Genomic DNA, 22,916 nt, shown 5'->3' on the forward strand with positions numbered 1-22,916 from the left:
AAATCTCCATCAGAGAGAAAATCTGTCCCTCCTGCGCCACAGGCTTGCAGATTCAAATGTGACCTTCCCAGAGCTCTGATGGATCCAAGCCCCAGAAACAGCAAGCAGGGCTTCCTCCCACACCGAGAGGAGGAGCCAATCCCCACCTCAGATCATTGCAGGGAGGTGGACACCAAGGAGGGCCCAGGTGTCCTCCAGACTGCAGGATCCATGGCCACATCCAGTGTGCACTGGTCCCAGCAGCAGGGGCAGGGATGGGACCCTGCAGCCTGGCTGAGCTCTGAGCTGCTGCTGCCACGGCCAACCATGGAGAACCTGAGCAAATGGGCCACCTCCAAGGAGCCCCAGCTGGCCAGCAGCCGTGGGAGGCTCTGCAAGGACCAGTGGGAGGCAGATGATATTGCTGACAGCGTGCTGGAGATGGAGTTCATGCAGAAACAGGTACGGGTGTTGTCCCCGGTACTGGAATGGAACTGAGCTTCCCCTGATTTTCAGTCATGTTCTGTGCATTTCAGGTGTTCATGTGTGAAGAGCACTGTGCAGAAGTTGAGGAGATTGAAGATCTGACCAGACTGGAGTAGGTGTCCTCAGTGTCTGCAGCTCATTCAGGTCACAAGGGCTTGCTTGTTGTCCTGCAAAGGTGGCTCAACAATAGAAATCACATTAGCTAGATAGATTAGCTAGATCCTTAGCTGGATAGGAGAATTTCCTCTGTGGAAAAAAATAGAATTGACTGGATGTGTATCATAGCTGAGTAACTGATGCTCTGCTGAAAAGCTGAGTAAAAGACTGAATTTTAGTAGTGAATTCATGGACCTACACTGAACCACTGGGGAGGAGCAGAGGTGCAGAGGGAGCTCCTGGCTGTGACACAGGGAGGGCACACTGAACCCCTGCAGTCACAGCCCAGAGCTGCAGCTCAGCCTGGTTAACACACAGCTGCATCCCTGGAACTCTGCCTCTCCTGTTAAATGGTTCCCAGTCCTGAAATGGGTTCTAAAAATGCCCCAAAATACTTAAAGGGTAGGGGAAATTAGGTTTAGAGGCTGATGTGAGTTCTGTGATGTAGCAGAAGGACAGAATTGGGAATTTAACATGCCTTTCTTGTTGTATGAAGTGAGTGGTAGGAAAGGACAGCTTGCAGGATGAGAAGCACATTGCTATGTTTTTTGCCTGCTGACATTGGCATCTCTGGCTTTAGTGACTCCTGTTGCCTTCAGCTGTAAAAAACTCACATCCTACATCTCTAAGAGCTGTTAAACCCTTGGTTCACTGCTGTTGTTGAAAGACAAGCCCCTGACACTGCTCCTCACCATCCTCCCCTCCTGCCATCCTGCTGAGATAAACACCTGTAAAGGCTCTGCAAGGGGCTGGGATCACACAGAGGAAATCCTGAGCTTTGACTGCTCTGTTCTCTGACCTGTTTAATCCTGAGGATGTTGGAACCACAGGAAGGCAGTGAAAAGTTTTAGTCTCAGCTCCCCACAAAATCTTCAATCCCCATATGGGCCCTTCAGTTAAGAGTTGGACTCCATGATCCTTTATGGAGGGCAGAAAGGTTAATATTTAATATTAACACATGCAAGGGAAGCTTGTGGCTGACAAGTTCCTTTCCTCTGTTTGTAGGGAAGTCTCTGAGAGCTCAGTCCTGCTGTGCTTGAAGAAGAGGTTCCATTGCAATCTCATTTATGTATGGATAGTGAGGTTTGGTTTGGTTTGGTTTGGTTTTCTTCTGTGCTTATTCACTCTGAACAATGGGCTTTAAGAGAAAGTAATTTATGTTGTGCCATCAAGCTTTAATAATGCACCAAGTATCTCACTCGTTACTGGGAACAATGATAAAAACTATACTCACACAGCTTTTGCTCTGAAATCAGGTAGCATGAAGTATTTGGGGTAAAATCTGGAAGTTCCAGAGTTTCTCTGTAATTTTGGTATTTGGTGCCAATCTGTGAACATACTTGGGCTCCTTTTTAGCCTCAGCTGCTCCTAGTGGGAATCTCCTATTTTAGCAGAGAAATTCCGAGTTAAAAATTGTGGATCTTGAGAAGAAACCTCAAAGTTTCTGCTAACATTCCACAGTGTTGCAGTCCAGATCTGGTTGTGGATGGTTAATTGTTCTCTTTTCCATTTACTGGCTCAAGTGTTCAAACCTGTGCCTGTAATTTCATGTGGAGAATAGATAGTGACTAGAGAAGATGACCACAGAGTGCTCACTTGTCCCAAACTATTCATGACAGAGATTTGAAAATGACCACTGAAAAGCTGTGTCTTCAATAAGATGGCAGTATAGTCAGAATTAATAATATTCCTTTAAAGAAAATTTGTATATTTGTTTTAATATATGCATTCACCTGCAATCCTTATTCAGAAAATTCTAAGAAGCCACCAGATTTTTTTCCCCTTTCTTATTTTTATCCTAGACTTACATTGGGGAAATTTTGATTTCTGTGAATCCTTTCAAAGACCTCAGTATCTACTCTGAAGATGTGGCTACCGAGTACCAGCAAGGGACTCTCTCAAAAAGCGCCCCGTATGTTTTTCTTTCTCAAACAACTCTCTAAACCCTGTTCTGTTTGTAAAGTATTTTATTATTCCAGAAAGTATTTTATTGTCCTCCAGTTCTCTGGTAGAGCAGGATGAATGTCACAGGAGGTGAACAGCCCATTTGGCAAAGCTGTAGTTGCTTGGGCCTGTAATTCTACAGAGCTGAAGTTCATGCCAGGACGTGTCCAAGGCCAGGCTGGACAGGGCTTGGAAAAATCAGGTCCAGTTTTCCCTGTCCATGGCAGAGGAATGGGATGGTCTTTAAGGTCCCCCCAACCCAAACCATTCTGTGATTTTTAGGTCAAGTTTCTTTGATGGGACACTGGCCCATCTCTGCTGTAGATCCCTCATGAGGAGCCTGTTGGTGCTGCACTCATGGGGTGAAGTGTGGGGTCAGTCAATGGGGTTTCTCTCTGTCCATGCAGACACATCTTTGCCATAGCAGAGATGGCCTACACGCTGTCCCAGTCGTCAGGGCAGGAGCAGTGTGTCCTCATCAGGTAGGAACTGAAGGGCTTTAGTGGAGGCCCTTTGATTGCTTTATGTAAAAGTTCCACTTCTGCATTTCACTGCCTGCAAGTTGATCCTTCTGGCTTGTACATGAGGGCTGCCTGTGCAGAACCTGAGTAAGGTGATTTTTATTTATTTCACTCTGTGCAAATAACAGCTTGAATTTAGTTTCACTTCAGAGGAGTGGGAGAGAAGGAGTCTGGTATTCCCCAGGGGAACCCTTTGTGGGCCCATTTTGTCAGGTTGTCTCAGTGTTTCAAGGGAAGGGTGATAATTTTTCAGCTGTAAATCAGCACACCCCCTCTGACTTGCTGCAGCAGGGCCTCTGATGTGCCTAGACCTGGTACCTCTGTTTTGATGCCAACTTCTCCACCTCTTGCTCCTGCAGTGGGCACAGTGGATCAGGTAAAACAGAAGCTGCCAAGGCCATTGTGCAATACCTGACCATGCTGTACCGGGGATCTGACAGCCACAGGATCAGACAGGTAACAGGCAAGAGAGCTTGGCTAGAGACCACGAGGGTTGGGCAGGGAGGAGAAGCCAAACCAGGGCAGGGAGGCTGCTGCTGATGGTATTTCTTTGGCTGCACTTGGGAGGGTTTGTGGTCCAAGGTGAAGCTCTCATAAAGACTCGAGGAGAGCTACAAGGTGTATTTGTAGTTCTGTATTTTAATACCTGGGAGATCTGATGCTGTGAAAAGTGCTGGGTCTGTTTGAACAGAGGGCTGGTTGCTGCCAAGGGGAGCTTTTAGCAGTCTGGGAGGTGAATCAGAACAAACACAGAGCAGAAATGAAGTGAAAGATTATAGCAGTGAGAGCCAAGAGCTCACAGAGCAACTCACCACTGGCTAGAGATAATGATACAGGATACATTTTAAAAGACATCTTTTACCCTTGTGAGAATTATATCAGTGAAGTCCCATTTTTTGTTTATCTTTAGAAAATGACAGGTACATAAGCCCTTTTGAGTTTAAAACCTGTGATTGCTACTGAAGTGTTCCCTCCTCTTTTCTCTACAGCCCTGCAATGTCCTTCCCATCCTGGAGAGTTTTGGAAATGCAAGAACCGTCCTCAATGACAACTCCAGCCGTTTTGGAAAGCTGCTGAGTGTCCACCTGCGACAGTGAGTGTTGAAAATCCCCTCGGGTCCCTCCAAGGGGCGTTTGGGTGAGACCAGGTGGAGCAGTGCTGAGAGCTCTCACATTAACCCTCCCTCCCCTTCCCTCTTGCTATCATCAGCGTAGGAAGAGGGTGAGTTTAAACCCCTATTTTGCTTATTTTGTGTTTCCTCCCTAAAGAACAGATCTTGGTTCTCAAGATGAGTTAAATTGAGAACATAAGAATGGCTAAACTGGTTTATACCAAGGGCCCACCTGATACCCTGCAGTGTCCCCAGCACTGACCTCAAGCACTGCCTGAGGCAAGAACAGCCCAGATACAAACAATGCTTTTCCCTAAAAACCCTTGAGCTCTTGAACATTTGCAGCAGCTCTGGAGTTTTCCTCAGTCTCCTGAGATATTCCAGTTTCCTCTTGGGCTCATACAACCTTGATGTTTCTGCAACAGCCTTCCAGTGTTCCACAGGTCTAACCAGTTCTGTGAAAAACACCTTTCTGTTTTGAGCCTGCCTCCTTTCTGACTTCTGGATTTGGGTGGTTTGTTTGGGGATTTTCCCTGACTGTTGCCAAGCCCTGAGCTGATTCTTTCATGGAACTGTCTATCATAACCCTCAGGTCTCAGTCCTAAGGAGCAATGGTTAAATTTGAGCCTGTCTGTTTATATGTGAAGCTGGGTCTGTACCCATCACTTCACATTTATCTACTGTGGGCTTCATGTGTCATTTTCTTATTCACTCACTCTGCACTGTAAGGTCTGGTCTGCATTTATTCACAGTTGGCCTTCATCTTCACTGAATAATTTCATACAAGCAGGAAGCTTTGTCCTATTGCTGTTCAGCTCCTCTTCTAGGTCACTTATCAAACCCTCACAGGTCAGGTGCAGACACTTTATGGAACTCTGATGGTTATTTCACACTGTTAAGGGAATTCACCTTTATTCCTACCCACATTATGACTTTCCTTCTTATTCTGTGCTTGCTTGGTTTCCATGTAAGTCCCACAATTTGCTGAAATATTTTAGAAATTCATGTAGATTATGTCCCTAAGATTGTTCTTATCTGCAGAGACACAAATCTGCAGAAAAGCTGTGCCCAGGTTCTGACAGGATCTGTTGTCTTCTGCTCAGTGGCATTGTGGTGGGAACATCCATCTCCCAGTACCTGCTGGAGAAGTCTCGTGTGGTGTTTCAGGTGAGGACCAGGGCCCCCCTCTCTCCCTTATTAACATTTAATCTTAAATTTACTGTTAAATAACAGGGGTGATAATTAGTATGAGAATTGCTTCCCATTTCTTCTACCAGCAAGAGTTATGTCACCTCCATGTAGCACAGGGGGTCACTTCTGTTATTTGAATAAAATAGAAGGTTTCTCTGTCTCAAACTGGTTGAATTAAGCCACTTATTAGGGATTACTGGAAGTTGAATCTTCCGTCAATTAGTTTTTCTTAATGTCTGGAGTGTGGGAATGGTCAGATATCGGAGCTGTGTGAAAAGGGCTTCCCCCAGAGGGAATGGTGTCAGTGGGAGCCCTGGTCCTGCTCTGTGAGTGTGTTCTGGGGCTGTTTGGGGCTGGATGTGGATCGGCTCCATGGCTGTGTCCCATCAGGCCCACGGTGAGAGGAATTACCACGTGTTCTACGAGCTGCTGGCAGGGCTGCCCATGGAGCAGAAAGAGGAGATGTACCTGCAGGAGGCAGAGTCCTACTTCTACCTGAACCAGGTGAGCAAGCTGAGGGTGCTCTGCAGCAGCTGCCACAGAGAAATGGCCCAGGCATCGCTTCTGTTTGCTTAGAGAGGCACCAAATCACTCTGCCCCCTGCAGAAAGTCAGCTCTGCTCCTTCTCATCCTCTGCTCCTTCTCATCCCTGATCTAAAAACCAACATCTTTGTCTCTTTGGTGATCATTTTCTCACTTCTCTGGCCCCTTCTACTCTGAAAGGACGGGCTTTAATGAGGAGTTGTTGTGTAGACTCATGGCTCCATCGTGTGGTGTAAAACCCCTTTTCTCATTGCCTTTCCTTGCATTTGCTATTTACTGTGGGACTGCAAAAAGCAGGGAGGATTTCTTTCTATCTTCTGCAAAACACTTCCTTTATTGCCTTTATTGTCAATGAGTGCAGATTTTAAACCACTGAAATATACTGCTGATTGCAATTATTTAAATTGAATTTGTTTGTCAGACTTACATCAAGTCACAAAGTCGTAATGTTGGAACACTTTTTTTTCTTTTTTTTCTTCTTCTTTTTTTTTTTTTTTTTTTTGTGTTTTTTGTTTTGTTCGAGATATTTTAAGGTTGTTTTCCATAATCAAGGAGGTCACAACAACAGCAAGAAATTTTTCCTATTTCAGTGTGAGTCAGCTTTCCCAGGTGGCAAATTCCAATTCCTCACAGCAGCTGTGGTCAGGAGGAATCCTCGGTAGTGATTTCTATCTCCTCGCCTTGGGGCGAGAAATGGACCATTGATGGCTCTAGGATGGAGGGCAATTAAGGGCCCAGCCCCTAATGGGTGATTAATGGTACCTGGCTGGCAAAGCATTGTAAAGCAAAATCATCTTCAAGGTGAAAATTAACAGGAATATCCCAGCCTGCTGCAGAGAAAGGAAGGGAAGATCAGATTATGCACAAGAGTTAGCAGAGATTGAAAAAAATCTATCTTGGATTTTGGCAAGAAGAAGCCCAAGGACTGCTTGGACCTCATCCTTGTCTCACCAAAATCTGCTGAGAGCTGGGAACTATGGTCCAAGAATGCCCTTGAGCACAAACAGGTTCTGCAGAACCCCTGACCCGGGATTTCTGTGACCTTCAGGGTCACAGGCAGCTGCTAGGAGTGCCCCCCTGTAGAGGATAAAAGAAGCAGAGCAGTGATGAACCCGTGTTGTGGTGGGGCTCCGTGGCTGAGATGAGACAGGCTGTAACCCTGGGTGGCTCCCTGGCTTTACAGAACCCATCTGGTTCCATCGGGGGAGCTGCTCTGCCATGATTTACTTGGGACTCCACTCGGGCACCACTTCTCCTGTCAAATTCCACCCCGGCATCCTGGGCAGCTTGTACTAGAATTCCAACAGAAACTTGGCAGGTGTGGGTAAGAGAGATCGTAATCTCAAAATTCCACAGGTAAAGACACTGGCCCCTCACAAATACTGAGTTTCAGCTAGTGCTGTCTTTCATCTCTTCAGATTCCTCCAGTCTTTAAAAGATGGAACCACTTCTCTGAAGATTCCTGATGGTGGCTTAAGCCCTGCCTGAGGCTGAAGGGGCTGATCACAATTATCTCTCCCTTTTCTCTCAGGGCAGAGCGTGTGAAGTCCTGGGGAAGGAGGACAGTCAGGATTTTCTGGTCTTGGTGCAAGCTCTGGGGGGAATTGGCCTCTCAGAGGATCAGCTGAGCTCCACCTGGGCTGTCCTGGCTGCCATCCTGCAGCTGGGGAACATCTGCTTTACCTCCTATGAGGTACAGTAACCCCAGCAGCTTGGGAACAGGATATTTGTGCTGGATATTGCTGTTGTGCCATGTGGTGGGACCGAGGACATGATTCCTGACTGAGGATGGCATCCTTTGAGGACCTTTCTGTCCTTTCAGTGCTGGGCTCCAGACTGGTCTGGGCAGGGACAGAAGGTGGGAGGCAACCAAAGGTCGCTGGAGCTTGGGTGGGTTTTTAAGGAGCCAAAATGAACCTGGTGCTCTGCCCAGGCTGTGACCAGCTCTGTGCAGCTGAGGTGCTGTTGAGAATATTAATACACAAGGAACCTTGTATCCCCTCCATTGTTCCTATCTATAATATGTAGTACTTTAGATAATAATTTATGTACAGCAATATATGTGAAAAACACATTCACTCTCCTGTGAAAATTTCAAAAGTCTAATAAATGACAATAAGAGACAAGGACCACAGAGCAAAGGTTATTAAGGCTGGGTGCATCCTGGCACTCAGCCAAGAGCACCCTGTTATCTTCAGAGATACCCCTTAAATACCTTTTCCCTTACATCATCTGTTGCATATTCATAGACCCTTATGCACAGTAAACTTTTTCCCAAATTAATTGACATATTTTTACATGGCCCCTCCTTGGGTCTGCCTTATTAGAGCATGCAGATTCCTTGGTTGTGGTTTTAGTCCATTTTTACCATCAGCTTCAGTTTTGGGCCCTGGCCCACACTGCCTTCAGAGGGTGAGTGCTGATAGTGGCAGATCTGTACAGGTGTCCTCATCCTGTGTGCATTGGATGTTATCCCATCCAAGCAGGCATTTTAACACAAGCAGCTATTTCACTAAGCTTAATTAACAACAGAAATAAAAACTCTATAACAAAGTTACTTTAACACCACACATATAAAATCCATTTTCATATTTGTGAAAAGCCAATATTATAATATGTATTTATAACATATATAATAAAGAACACTTTGTTATTTAGAAAGACTCCTTTGAACACACAGCCATCGCCAGTGGGGCTGAGATTCAGATTGTGGCCAGTCTGTTGTGTGTGTCAGCAGAGCTGCTGCAGAGGGCTGTCACTCACCGTGTCACTGTGAGTCCCTTCTGGAGATTTCCCATTCCTCCTGAAGCATCCCATGTCCTGCCCAATGTCCTAAACTTAGAAGGCTCAAAATCTGGGGAGTAACAGCAGGAATGAAATTATTGGGGTGGGCTGAGCCCCTCAGGGCAGCTCTGTAAAGATGGCAGAGCTCACATCTAGGAGGGCTCTTTTCTGACATGAATTTATCACTTTGGCCAGTTTACTCTCACCTCTGACAGCAAAATTCTGGGTTTAAATGTTAAAAACTTTTCTTTTGATATCTGGGTAAATGCTCAGCCAAATAGAAGAAAATCCATTTATTAACTGAGCTGACTTCCTTGTGGATTTAAAAAAAATAAAAAAGGTGTTTTTGTGAGCTAATAAGAGTAAATTCTGTCTCTTTATGTATCCAGGTTACATCTTATGATCGGATCTTCACCCCTCTGTCTGTAGAAGGAGCCATTGATGCCAGGTGACTCCTGCTGGTGTCTGGGTGGGTGAGATGCACCCAGAGGTACTGTCTTTGCAGTAACTGGTTCTTCTCCCCCTCCCACTCAGGGACTCCATTGCCAAGGCTCTGTACTACCTGCTCTTCGAGTGGCTGCTGCTGAGGATCAATGAGTGGTTGGCTCCCTGGGAGTCTGACTGTGCCGTGGGCATTGTGGACCTCCATGGCTTTGAGGTTGTTTTCCATGTTCTTTTGCTGTGGCCTGGCCAGTGAGGGCATGTGCTCACCAAGGCCTTGCAGTGTTTTATTTAGGGCTCCTGTTAAAACCTGTGTCCCAATGGATGCTGAAAACAATGGAATACAGAGGTGGGGCTGTGCATCCAAGAGTAGATCTTTCCTTCTTTGTGCTCCTGCACAGCTTGTCTCAGCTCTGGCTGTTCAGCCTGGTCAGTGAGCCAGGCTGAGAGCCTGCAAACCAGACAGAAGGTGGTTTGAGCTGTTGGGGTTCATTCCCACTGGCCAGAACCAGCAGCTCAGCTCAGCTGGGCCTGTGCAGCACTTAGAGGGAAGTGGGCCTTCCCTGGGCCTGGGAAGGGATGGATTTTTGTCTTTGCAGGATCTGGGCGTGAACAGCTTAGAGCAGCTCTGCATCAACTTTGCCAGTGAGCACCTCCAGAGGTTCTTCAGCCAGACTGTCATTGCCCAGGAAGAGGTGAGTGGGGCTCAGTGGAATTCACAGCACCTGGAGCCAGCACACCTGGACTGAGCTGAGGCATCCTCAGAGTGTCCCTCAGCAGGGAACAGGAAACTGAATGGTCCTCTTGGGCAATATCCAGGGAATCCTAGCCCTAAGAGTTGCCTATTTAATACCTTTTATTAATTATACGGTAAATTGAGGGAAGGAGATTTTTGTCAGCACCTTGCTTCCTTTTCCAGATTTTCTAAGTGAGTTGGTCAGGGTCAGAGCCCAGACCTCAGTGCGTGCTTTAAAATCCTTTTTGGCTTCTTTGTAGCATTTTCTGTGCCACTTATGTCCTGGGGATGAAAGTGTATTTATCAGACTTGTTGACTTCTACAGTTCACTTTATCACTCAGCTTAGCAGCCTTCTTCTCTCAAATCATGAAAATCATTAGTGGCTTCAGAAGTAGTTTCAGAAAAAAACAGACAATTCTAGGCAAGTTCCTAACAGCAGTGAAACTCTAACTTCCTGATAAACAACCCAAATCCCTCTGTTAATTCTCTCCATTTGTCCTTGTTTGTGTGGCTGGATTTGGCCTTTAACATGCAGGAGGAATACAGCCAGGAGCAGTTAGCTTGGATTCCTATTTCCAAGACGTGCAGCGAGTCGTGCCTGGATTTCCTTACTGCAAAGCCCCATGGCCTCCTGTGCATCCTGGATGACCAGACATCCCTGACTCAGGTGAGGAGCTCCCAGCCCCTCATGGGATCCCTTTCAGAGGATGGTTAAGGTGAGGCTGTTTTCCATAATGATTGCACAAGTGTTCAGTGTTTTTACCTTCAGTTTAACAGTGACTTTTCAGCCTACCAAGAAAGGCTGAAAGAAGAAAGGCCGAGGTTGCAGAATCAGGAAATCTCTTTTACAGGCCACAGACCACACTTTCCTCCAGAAGTGTCATTACCACCATGGAAACAGCCCTTGGTACAGCAAGCCCAAGCTGCCTTTGCCAGAGTTCACTGTGCAGCACTACGCTGGCCCTGTCACCTACCAGGTGAGCTGGCAGGGACTCAGAGCAGAAATAACACAGAAATAAGCTGTGGGTGTCCTGATGGACCAGCTCTGGGACCAAAGCTCTCCCCTTGTGACTGCACTTCCCTCCAGAGCATCAGTTGAGCAGAAGAGAGGAGATTGTTATAAAGAGAGCCAACTAAGATGGCTCTGGGCAGAAGCAAAATAGGAATTGCCCTCAGTGACACAACAGCCTCAGAGCTCTGGAAATGCAGGAAAGCTGTGGCTACTGGGCAAAAAAAACCCAAGAAACAAACAAAAAGAGAGGTGAAAGCCTGCACGGTGATGTGAAGGAGAAAAGGAGCAATCCCTTCTCAAAGCAGAAGCCATTGTCCCCTCTACCCTGGTGGCAGCAGGAAGAGCTAGCCTCATTCTCCAGGGCTTTTCTCTTTTCCAGCTCTCCAGCTGCCTGTCCCCAGTCCCAGTGTGTGTAACAGGGGTGTGTGCCTGTCTGAGTGGTCTGAATGGTGCTTTAAATCAGACTTTGCCCCTGCAGGTGCACAAGTTTCTCAATAAAAACCGTGACCAGCTGCGGCCAGAGGTGCTGGATATCTTCTCCCAGAGCCGCCTCAAGGTACAGAAGTGGTCAGGAGGGAGATCTCTATTGCAGACACCCAATGATCCACTCATTGTCTTAATGTGAGAGGCAGAAAGGTGCTGAACAAGTGTCAGGAGAACATAGAGAAGCCACAAGTTTTATTTTACTGAATTTACGTGGGAATTGGGCAAATTGTCTTTGCCCACAATTGATGCACTTTCCATATAAAACACAGAGAGTGCCTGAGGATGCAGCTGCATTCCTGCCACTGCCAGGGGCAAGAGAAAATAGCCCCCATAAGTTTCAGGTAGAAGAGGTTCTTCTTTCCACAACGTTCAGTGGGTTTTGGTAATTTCTTTGTTTTTGCAGGTGGTGTCTGAGATTTTCCAGAGAGCTAAAGCTGCCTATGGTCAGCGAAGGGAGCTGAGGGGCAGAGGGCTCAGGCCTCAGGCCTCCACACTGGTGTCCAAATTCCAGCAGTCTTTGCAGGAGCTCACAGCCAAGCTGAGAGGGTGAGAGATGCTGCTGGCACACAGAGGTGTGAAGTGTTCCAGGGGCAGCATGGAGAGGAGGGTGGCCCAAGGTTCTTCTTTGTTTTGCAGGAGCCATGCCTTCTTCATCCGCTGCATCACCCCTAACCCCAGGCAGGTAGGGCAGCACCCCAAGCTCCTTATGGAGTCCCTCATGTCCTTCATTCTCCTCCAACAGCTCTCCTTTCACAGCTGGGATTTAAACTTCTTTGTTTTATTTGATAGCTTGAGACTTTTCTTCCCCGTCGTTCTGTGTCTCACCCTTCCCTGTGGCCATGTGAGTTAATCCTGTGCTGCAGGAGCAGAACCAGGGTCAGCTGGACACCAAAGTATTCCTTGGGCTTTGTGTTCCATGGCCCACAGCCTGTGGCAGGATCCAATCCAAGGACAGGACAAGAGAAGGAGACCCTGTCTAAACCCCCTGCCTTCAGTCTCCTTTCTTTAATTTTTCTTTATTTCTTGTTTTTAATTTTTTTCTTCTGCTTTATCTTCTCAGCTGTCAAATGTCTTTGATGTGGAATATGTCAACTGTCAGCTGCGACATTCTGGGATACTAGAGGCCATCCACATCCTGAAGGAGGGGTTCCCAGTCCATCTGCCATTCCAGAGTTTCCTGGCCAGGTACAGGGGTGCCCTGGCTTGGGATCCCCTAGCCCTGGAGGATTTGTTCTCTGAGGACTCCATGTCCAGCCTGGTTTTTGTCACACCCTCTCCTCCTGTGCAGGTACGGGCTCCTGGCTGGGAGCAACCCCAGCAGCTTGGAGCAGAGAGAAGGCTGTGCAGCAGTGCTGGCCCACGTGGTGGGGAACCCCTCAGATCTCTACCAGATTGGGGTGACAAAGGTGATGTCTACAGACAATCTCATCTGGATTGCACAGCCCCACCCACCATTCACAGGCTGGCAAAGCAGGAGAGGAGCTCAGCCTCTGCCCACAGAGGGAGGGCCTTGCACACCTTCCCCTCTCACCTTTGCCTCTTGTCCCAAGTACTAAGAAGGCATTTTTAGCACTTCAGATTACCAGGAGATTCCAGCTCCAGGCTATTGTGGCATGGCCAAGCCCTTTGTATACCCAGCATTCCTGGGCTTCTACTTTTGCTACCTGCTAACCTTCATCACTCCCTGATTCCCTGTCCTCCCCAAATGCATCCATCTCTGCCACTTGCACCTGTGCCTCGTGCCCTCCCCAGTCTTCTTAGCAAGAACCCTTAAAAGGTTCTTTTTACAAAGGAATAAACCAGCAGATTTTATTATTGATCAGCTCTGGGAGAAGCTGCTGCTTGCCTGTGGGTCAGCAGCTGCTGCCTTTGCCCAGGTGTTTCTGAAGGAGAAGGGCAGGCAGCTGCTGGAGAGGCGATGGCAGCAGAGGCAGAGCTGGGCCGTGGTCACCCTGCAGAGGAAATTCCGCCGCCTCCTCCAGCGCCGGCGCCTCCGCGTGCTCCAGGAGAAAGTCACTCTGATCCAGGCTCACTTCCGAGGCTACCAGGCCAGGTCAGGAGCCAGGGGACAGCCCAGGGACAGCCCTTTGGCCTTGCCAAGGGACAGCCCAGGGACAGCCAAGGGACAGCCCAGGGTTAGCCCAGGGACAGCCCAGGGACAGCCCTTTGGCCTTGCAAGGGACAGCCCAGGGACAGCCAAAGGACAGCCCTTTGGCCTTGCAAGGGACAGCCCAGGGACAGCCAAGGGACATCCCAGGGACAGCCCTTTGGCCTTGCAAGGGACAGCCCAGGGACAGCCCTTAGGCCTTGCCAAGGGACAGCCCAGGGACAGCCAAAGGACAGCCCTTTGGCCTTGCAAGGGACAGCCAAGGGACAGCCCAGGGACAGCCAAGGGACATCCCAGGGACAGCCCTTTGGCCTTGCAAGGGACAGCCCAGGGACAGCCCTTAGGCCTTGCCAAGGGACAGCCCAGGGACAGCCAAAGGACAGCCCTTTGGCCTTGCAAGGGACAACCAAGGGACAGCCCAGGGACAGCCAAGGGACAGCCCAGGGACAGCCCAGGGACAGCCAAGGGACAGCCCAGGGACAACCCTTTGGCCTTGCCAGGGGACAGCCAGGTGGGGATGTCCAGGCCCCTTTGGCCTTGCCAGGGGACAGCCAGGTGGGGATGTCCAGGCCCCTCCTCATGTTGGCTCCTGGCCTGCTCTGTGTGTGTCTGTGTGGCTGATGTGTCCCCCATCAGACAATTCTTTTCTCACCCTCTAGGAAGCGTTACAGGAGGCTGAAGAAGACTTTGGTGCAGTTTAAAACCGTGATTGTGATCTCCAGACCTTTGATTCAGTGGAGGAAGCGCTGCCAGGTAACAGCAGAGCAAGGTGTGCAGGAGGGGCTGTTCTGCCCTAAGCAGAGTGAGACTGGGTGAGGCCAGGGCAGGGATGGCTTTGGAAGGTTTGCTGGCAGTGAGGTGAGGTGTCCTCACCCAGGGAGGTGTCCTTCACCCTCTGTCTGACACAAATGTCAAATGAAGGAAGCAGAGAAGCTGGAGCCTTCTCTCTCTAAATGACATGCAGAATTGGCACAGGTATTGCAAACAGAGCTGATTCATGGGCCAGGCTGTGTGAGCCAGGGTGGGGATGATGCCTTCAGATTTAGCTTTTATATTTTTCAGATCGTGTACTGCATTAGTGTATAACTCTGAACTCCATATGGAATGTTAGTAAGCTCTCTTCACAGTTTGGTCAGACAAAACAATTCTTCCAGGCCTGAGAACCAAGGACAGCCTCAGGCCTGAAAAGTACAAACAAAAGGGAATTGGGGAAGCAAACTGGGAGAATGTGACTTCATTACCTGAAGATGTAATTGAACAATTAACCCCTGATATGCAGATAGACCAAACTTGTATCTGTCTGAAAAACTCATGACCATTGTCCATCTTGGGTGTAGCCTCTGCCAGGCTCCTGCACTGCCCAAGGTGTATCTGTTGAAGGCCTTTAATGAATACCCACTTTATTGTCTAACTCAGTCTAGCCTCTGTTCTAGGCAGCCACTCCAGACATCACTGCCCTACATGAGACAAGAGCTGGTGCCATCTGTGCTCTTCAGAGCTGCTGTTCTGCTCAAGCTCTAAGGAGGCATTCATCTTGCTTTTTTTGTTGCCCAGGTCAATTACTGATGGTGACTGAATTGCAAGATTCTTTCAGTCCATGATGATCCTCCCTGATCCCTTACAGCTGCCTCAGGCTGCTCAAGCCCTTGGCCCCTTTGGAAGTCAGCTGGGGTGAGAACAGGATTGCAAGTTTTTGAGAAGATGGAAAATAATGTACAGGAGAGAGCCATGGTTCTGTCCAGTGGGTATAATGTATTCTGCACAAACTATTACAATAAAATTGGGAAATTAAAATATTGCACCTGCAGGGTAAGGGCCATTTCCTTATTATTAAAGGGCCATTTCCTTACTATTAAAATAAATCTGGAAAGAGGAAATCAGACCACTCTTCCTTAGAGTAGCAATAACATCTCAGAGCTTCAGCTTTACAAGGGAAGGACCCAGCACAGCTCCTGGCATAGCTGAGAGCATGGTGGGGCAGAGGGCTAAGGACAGTTGATGCAGACCTGCAGAGGTGCCTCCTTCAGCATGAGTTTCTGTTCTGTTTCTTGCCCTTCCCACTTGGACAGGATCCAGATTTTCTTTCTCCCAGGTAACCACAACAGTGCAACTCTTTTGAATCTGTTTCTGTTCCTTCAGTGTTTGTTTGCTGAGGTCTCTGTACATGCAGTAGCAGCAGCAAAGGTCTCAAAGTTCACCTGCTGCAAAGTTCCTCCTTTCCCCCACCCCACAGCCCTGCCCTTTGGACTTTAGCTTGTCACTGTCTTTCTCAGCCCAGCCCTCATAAGCTCCCATGTAGTCACAGTGCTCTGCACCACTGACAGGCAGGAGAGAGGCAGAGAAGGAGCCAGAGACCCTCCTTCCCCATCTCAGGTGAGTGATGAGGCTGGGGAGCAAGAGAATGGATGGGGAAGGGCAGAGCTGTGAGGGAGTTTAGCTTTTGGCATCCTCCCACCTTTCTAAAGGATTTCCTCTCCATGGACAAGTTCATCTGTCCTGTTCAGGCTGTTATCAGGTGCTCTGGTGCTGAAGGAGGTGGGTGAATATTTCTGGCAGCTGCTGGGAGCTTTTGTCCTGAGCCACATCAGATGCCCAGCAAAGGAAGGTGTGGCAGGACGCTGGGCAGGTGCTGCAGGCTCTTGCTGCTGGATTGTGCCAGGAAGGGCAGCAGGTGTTTCAGCAAAGCTCAGGTCTCTGCCTGGGCAGCCCCTTCTCAATACACTGAGTTGGGGTCCCAGGAAGGCTCTGTAGCTGTTCTGTCATTCTATCTGCTGGAGCAGGACACCATCTCCTGGCCATCCTCAGCATCTGTCCCCAGAACAGCTGGATTCACTTCATACACATATCTTCCCACCCTCTATCCCCTTTTCATCTCCTAACAGCAGGATTTAGAGGAAAGGAAACAAAGAAGGAGCTCCCTGGCCTGTGCTGACACAGAAAATAGTCCCAGCCAAGGAATGGTGAGTTGTCAAATGGTCTGGGAGGGTCTGAGATCAAAACAATCAGGTTCTCCAGGTGTTCTCCCTCCCTTGTGCCTCCTCAGGCCAGGTTTGCTGGGGAACAGCAGAACATCTAGAGAGGGCACATGAGTGTCTGGAACCTGGTACAGAATGCAGGTTAGATGGTGCCAAGGGCCTTCTAATACAGAAATATCTCATTAGTTCAGTGTTTCCCATGCTCTGGGCACAGCCAGGCACCATCAGCCAGTCCTGAGCCCGAGCTCTGTGTTTGCTCACAGCACTGACCTGCTCTGCAGAGGTGGAGGGAAGATTATTTTTGGCAATCATCTTCTGTTGTGAGGGATGGGAATGAGACATTTCTGCATAAATGTATTAACAGAAGCTGATGTAGAGGAAGGGATGTATTAAATGCTTCACAACACTTTTAGCCTGTATCAACACTTCTAACTAATGCCATTATTGATGTGAGTTGACTGGACACACATTTGCTGCAGTGTCTGTATCAAGGGAATCTGAATTTATATTATTCACAATTCTGTATAGATCTGTCAGTAAGAACAAGAAAAATTAGCCCTGGGTGCTCATCCAGCTTCCCCAAGTGTGGATCCAGAACTCTGGAATTTCGCAGTCCTCTTCCTGAATACACCATTGAAAAGCCAGACTTGAAGTCAAGTATCTTATGAGCAAAATCAAACTGATCAAAAATGCTGTGAATGTGTCTTTAAGTGGAGAGAGATGTCAGAATAATGTGCTGATGACAAGAGGCTGTACTATGCAGATCTCAAAAAAATCCCCAAAAAACAAGAAATAAAAAAAACCCCAAAACCTCAGGTTTTGGGACCTTAGCTTGGTTTTATAGTGCCTTAATCTGAGTGGTTCTGTCTGAAATGCCCTGAGCTGACTCTACATGCAGTGATGCTGACACTGTGTTGTATTGGCCCACCTGCTTCCTACCCTGCAGCAGTGCAAGGTGCAAACCAGTGAAAAATCAAAACTCATGGCCAGATTCTCCTCTGGATTACCCAGATAGAGATCTGAGCTTTCCTAGGAACCTCCAACATATATCAAAGATCAGAATCAGGTCTCATTTTGTGCTGTAGCACCTTTGGATACAGAAAAATCAAAAGAAAACTGTCAGGAAAGGGCAGGAGGAAATGGCCCTTAGCCTTCAGGTGCAATCTCTACAGTGCAATGTGCCACACTTGATAGGAATGAGGGATGAGTCAAAGAAATCAAACTTTCCTGTCCTTCCCTTTGTGGCAGTTGATATTTTATTGAGGAATTGCTCCCCTTTCCCTCCTGAGCTGACCCATGCCACAAGCTGTGTTCATGCAATACCTCCCTGTCTGCAATGCCTCTGAATGTTGTGGATGCAGAAGTCACTGCTTTGGCTCAGATGCTCCATCCCTGTCCTGGCAGCTTCTCCAAGGCAGTTTCACCCAGTCTCAGCTCAGGGTTTCATGTGTTTTTTTCTCTGATTTGTTTCTGACTGATTTGTTTCTGTCTCCAGGACGTGGGGCTGCTGGAGATCCCTGCAGAGCTCGCAGCCCTCCTGCACTTTGTGGAAGGTGAGAAATTCTCCTCCTTCCCTCCCTTTCCTGGACTGTTTCACTGAGTGTTTCCTTGTTTATATCAAAGTGTGTCTTTGTTCTCCCTGCTGCCAGTCACTGGGCTGGTTTTGATTCATTATCATTGCAGTGTAAATATGATAAAGGCAAACGGTACCTTGGATGTTGTTTCCTGACACGGTAGGGAGGAAAAGCAACTTGGGCCAGGGGGCAGAACACCAGCTTGAAAATCAGTATCTTTGTTAATTTTTCAGTTCTTCTTTTGAACTGGGCTGGTAGAACTGATAGCAGGGATGATGCAAAACTCTTTGGTCAAAGTTATGTGACAGCAAACTGTTTAATGAACCCAGATCTCTGGCAGAGATGGGTATCTGGGGTGGAAAAACTTAAACCCATCTTTTACCTACTCTAAAATCTTTAAGGAAGTTGAAGGGGAAGAAAACAACAGTTTTGACAACTTCAAAGAAATATTTTTAGACTTCATTAAAAATTATTTCCCCAAAACAAAGATTAATAGAAGGAAGGAGAAACAGGGTAACAGCTTGACTGTAGAACAATGTAATAATTTGAGATATAACAATTTATCAGTCCAAGGATATACCAATATTATAACTTATGGATGTAATAATGTAACAAATTGAGTATGTGTTAATTTATTAATTTAGGGATGCACCAATTGGATTTCAAATCACCAAAATAAGTGCAATAATTTCACAAGCTGTTGATCTAACCCTGAGCATTAAGTTTTGTGCAGTTATGTTTCCTCTGCAGCTCCATGTACAATGTGAATATTTAAGCTGCAAATAGGTTGAGGCAGGATTTGCCTCTCTGTGTCTGTGTGGTGTCAAAGCCAAAGCCAGCTGTGCCTGTGGCCTTCTGTGGGGGACAGTGAGGGACACAATCAGGCAGAGGAGTCTGGTGAATTGGAGCAGACTGTGCTGGATTCCCAAATAGCTCACATTTCATGGCAGAGCCCTGCAGGGACTATCAGCTGGTCTAGTGAGCAATGTAAGCCAGAGGGGCTCAGGGAACAGTGAGACTGCTGGAAATGAAAGCTGATGGGATGTAAATGGGGAGGATTGGAGAGCATCAGGGACATAGCTGGAGGGAGAGGAATGCACAGGAGCTGTGCTGTACTGAGAAATGCCTTCATTTAGTGATGTTTGCTCCTCTCTTACCCATGAGAAATCCCTCATTACAAAGACCTCTCATTTCCTGTGGACTGGGCAGTTGTCAGCGGTATCTGTATGAGCTCAGCATTTCCTGCCTGTAAATGCTGCAGAGCAGCCTTGAATCTCCAGGTGTTCCCTGGGGAGAATGGTCTGAACCATCAGAGCTGTAAAATCTCCTTCCTGAAGGAGTCCTTGTGCTCTCAGGGAGGTGAGGCTGTGCCTGCTGGGCTGGGCTGGGTGTCCCTGCAGCCAGGGCTGGGTCAGGGGCTCAGCAGGGTGAGGTGCAGGTCAGCAGGAGCTGCTCTGTGAATTGTTGGTGTCCTGCCACCCCACCAGACCTCCTTCCCTTGCAGGCCGACGCCAAGCGCAGGCCAACCAGATAACTGAGACACAGCCCCCAGAAGTCAAGGTCAAGGATGACCTTTCCCTCCCACCCACCATCAACAGCCATCCCTTCTCCTCCTTCGTCAAATCACACTTCCAGGTGGGAACTCTTTATCTCCCTTCACTGCCTCTCCTGTGGGCAGACACACTGGTTTTAGCAGCACCAGGAGCAAATATTTCTGTCTTTATTTTGTTTCATTGTAGAAGACAGATTTCCCTGCCCCTGGTCAGCCTTTGCAGCACCCCTTAACCCACCTGGATGCTGAACACCAGGAGAGTGCACTTGAGATAAACAAACTGGTAAGAGACGTTGTTCTTGACCTTGCTGGGAGCAGGTGGGCACAGACAAGGTTTTGATGCCTTTATACAACAAGTTGCTGGTGGTGGATACTGTTCTTACAATACATGGAGGGCTGGAAAAGCAGAATGAATTGCTCCTTCTAGGCCCTGGAGCAGCCTGACAGAGATCACACACAGCCCCTTAAGGTTGCTGTGGTTTTGGGGAGGCACAGACCAGGCACAGACTACTGGGATTAAAGTGAATTGCCTGGTGATGGAGTCTCAGAATTTGGCAGGACATATAGGAATAGGACTGCTAAACTTTAACATCCCAATATTCCAGACTCAGTAGCAATGATAAGGGAAGTCTGTCTCAACCACTTACTTGTCTGTCAGTCATAAAAATGTTTCATTTAACCCAGATATTTTCCATGATGTGGTTTATAGCAAACATCTCAATTGCACCTCGGGCTCACAGATGTGTCAGTACCCAACAGGGGACAGGGAACTGTTGTTGAAAGGCTGGAAAAGGGCAGGGACTTTGTCATCAGGAAAAGTACACCTGGAACCACACCCTCACTGTAGTGTTTGTGTGAAGGGGATGGTGCTATTTCATCTCTGTGGGTATGAAACATCTATTTCTTTATATTTCTTCTTTAAAATGGTTGAAAATAGAATGAAACTCCAGATACTTTCTAAGTAAATCTGGTCATCTTTTTGGGAATTACATGGAATTAAAATAAGCCCATTAAGAAACTTAATACCTAAAAACAGTCTCTTGTTTTGTCCTTGTGATCCCAATTATAGAAGAGCATAAGCTTCAATAAAATCTTGTGAATAGGATTGTGTTTAAGCAGAACACTATTATTTTTCTGAAAATCAAAACTTGCTAATGAAGTAGGGATTTGCTGCAAAGGATTCCATGAGAACTAAACAACTACCATCCCCTGTTTTTCTCAGTGAATTTCTGACACACTTGATACCATTAAGTGTTTTTAGAAGTGTTGTTATGCTTAAATGTTCTTTCCAAAGCTGTCCATTTTAGAAAAAAATTAATTCATGACATATTGAAGTAGAGGATGAAAGAAACCATTCTGTACCTAAGGGTGAGAAATACAAACTAAAAAAGCATTGAAGATGTTGATATGCATAGTCAAGAAGCTGAATCACTTCAGTGACTGTGTTGAGACACCACATCCCATAGTACTTGGTATAATATTAACTGTACCAAAGGCTTTGAACACTCAGTGGGCTCAGTAGCAAATATCCTGTGGTAATTTACTTGTGTGCCTGAGCCCTGCCCAAGGGGAAATATTTTGCCCTAGACCAAATTCTGAGTCATACTTCAGAAGAGACTGAAGTCACCCTGACTTTTAGTCAGGATCCAATCTCTATAAGTGTTGCCTCCCAAATTGCCCAGCACTTTGGTGGTGCACAAAAACCTGAGGACAGGCCCTGTTGGGGAAGATGAAACAGGAAAGCCTTATAAATATGATTGTCTGGCAAAAGATTTTGAGAATATAGAAGCTATAAGCAAGATTGAAATGAAAGCAAGCTTTGAGATCCCTTAGTTACTGAACAATGGGAAAACAATGGTGTGGCCAGCTGAAGGTGATCCCCTTTTGATGGAACAACACCCTCTGCTTGCAGACAGGCCCAAGGGTCAGAGCATACCCTACAGCTTGGCAGAAGGGGCCCAAAGAGGAGTTTTTAGGGTTTAAAATGTAACACAGTATGGTAATGTAGTGATTCTTATAGGCTGTATGTAAATGCTATAGGATTTGTATCTTGTACTAGATTGGTTAGTGAGAATCAGAATATTCAACACAGAAGATTTATTGTATTGTAACGGGAACCTCGAGCCCTTACCCCTTTTACTCTCTCACCCTCTCCTCCTCTCTGCCCCTCTCTTCTCTCGGGCCTGCTCTGAGCTGTGGCTGGCAGCTCCCAGCAGGGCCCTGCACCCAGGCCCTTTGCAATGAGCCCCAAGTTCCAGACCTGGCTGCAGAGACCTCTCGTCTCCATCCATCCCCACCATCCTACCCCCAACACTCCTACAAGGCCCCAGTCTGATTGTTGGCCACAGCAGCTCCTGGTGTCTCCAACTCGTGCACCAGAGTTTGGGGCAGGGGGTTACAGCTCCACTTCTCTCTCTCTTGCCCTGGATCCTTCCAGATTTTGCGCTTCATCGGTGACCAGAGTCTCCATGGCTGGCAGGAGGTCCTGCTGGGCAACTTCATTGCTGGCAGAGGTTTGAGGGACGCTGCTCTGCGTGATGAAATCTTCAGCCAGGTGGTTGCCCAGAGCTGGAGGAACCCGGACACGGAGCGCAGCCGGCGGGGCTGGCTCCTCATGGCCACTCTGCTCAGCTGCTTCGGCCCCTCACCTGCACTGCAGAAACCTCTGCTGAAGTAAGAGGAGAAAAGGCCAAGGCAGGCTCACAGAGGGTTGGGAGGGGTGAGCAGTGCCACATGCAGTATCCTTCTCCTAGGTTTGTGTCAGACTATGGCATGGAGGGCTACAGCGCCGTGTGCCAGCGCAAGATGCTGAGGGCAGCCCAGTGCATGGGGACAGGGCCTGCGCCCGCTCGGGCGTACCCTCCCACCCAGCTGGAGTGGACAGCAAACCAGAGGAGAGGGAAGATGGTGCTGGATGTTCACACCTTTAATGGTAACTCACGCTTCTGCCCTCCTGCTGTCTTTCAGTCTCTAAGGTTTTTTCCAGTGCAGAAATCAGCATTGGGGAATAATTCCCTCAACTAAGTAAAGTGGGTCAGAACGCTGTTTGCTGGTACAGCCATGGGGGAAACAAGCATCTGAATTTAGATCCAAAACTTGCAAAGTCTGGGCCTGGTGGGACCTGTTTCTCAGGCTGAGGGATGAGATTGTCCTGGGTTTGGGCTCTGCTCAACAGAGGGTTATTCATCTCCCCAGGGCTGCTGTCCATTACAGCCCATGCAGCAAGATTTTGTTACAGGGACTTTCTGCCCTTCTCAAATATTACCTGAAGTTGCCTCTTGAGCAACCAGCAGCTCTATGAATTGAACACAGAACAT

At 47.7% G+C, this 22,916-nt stretch overlaps 1 protein-coding gene across 1 annotated transcript in view; it reads left to right on the forward strand.

The window, feature by feature from the left end:
• Positions 1–306: 306 nt before the first annotated feature.
• The window catches only part of MYO15B (myosin XVB), a 43,865-nt gene continuing 21,255 nt past the window's right edge, over positions 307–22,916 (forward strand). The window contains exons 1-25 of the mRNA XM_054278576.1: positions 307–441; positions 516–577; positions 2,973–3,047; positions 3,446–3,542; positions 4,076–4,179; positions 5,301–5,364; positions 5,779–5,892; positions 7,463–7,624; positions 9,105–9,163; positions 9,250–9,373; positions 9,756–9,851; positions 10,429–10,560; positions 10,769–10,870; positions 11,384–11,461; positions 11,795–11,937; positions 12,028–12,073; positions 12,452–12,576; positions 12,680–12,797; positions 13,269–13,444; positions 14,158–14,251; positions 17,969–18,026; positions 19,552–19,682; positions 19,787–19,882; positions 22,037–22,272; positions 22,353–22,531. Of these exons, the coding sequence (XP_054134551.1) occupies positions 307–441; positions 516–577; positions 2,973–3,047; positions 3,446–3,542; positions 4,076–4,179; positions 5,301–5,364; positions 5,779–5,892; positions 7,463–7,624; positions 9,105–9,163; positions 9,250–9,373; positions 9,756–9,851; positions 10,429–10,560; positions 10,769–10,870; positions 11,384–11,461; positions 11,795–11,937; positions 12,028–12,073; positions 12,452–12,576; positions 12,680–12,797; positions 13,269–13,444; positions 14,158–14,251; positions 17,969–18,026; positions 19,552–19,682; positions 19,787–19,882; positions 22,037–22,272; positions 22,353–22,531 (2,806 nt within the window). The remainder of the gene's footprint in view (positions 442–515; positions 578–2,972; positions 3,048–3,445; positions 3,543–4,075; positions 4,180–5,300; positions 5,365–5,778; positions 5,893–7,462; positions 7,625–9,104; positions 9,164–9,249; positions 9,374–9,755; positions 9,852–10,428; positions 10,561–10,768; positions 10,871–11,383; positions 11,462–11,794; positions 11,938–12,027; positions 12,074–12,451; positions 12,577–12,679; positions 12,798–13,268; positions 13,445–14,157; positions 14,252–17,968; positions 18,027–19,551; positions 19,683–19,786; positions 19,883–22,036; positions 22,273–22,352; positions 22,532–22,916) is intronic.

This window comes from Melozone crissalis, unplaced genomic scaffold (genome assembly GCF_028551555.1).
Source record: "Melozone crissalis strain CALT ecotype California unplaced genomic scaffold, PUWL_Pcris_2 ptg000026l_1, whole genome shotgun sequence".
Lineage (NCBI taxonomy): Eukaryota > Metazoa > Chordata > Aves > Passeriformes > Passerellidae > Melozone > Melozone crissalis.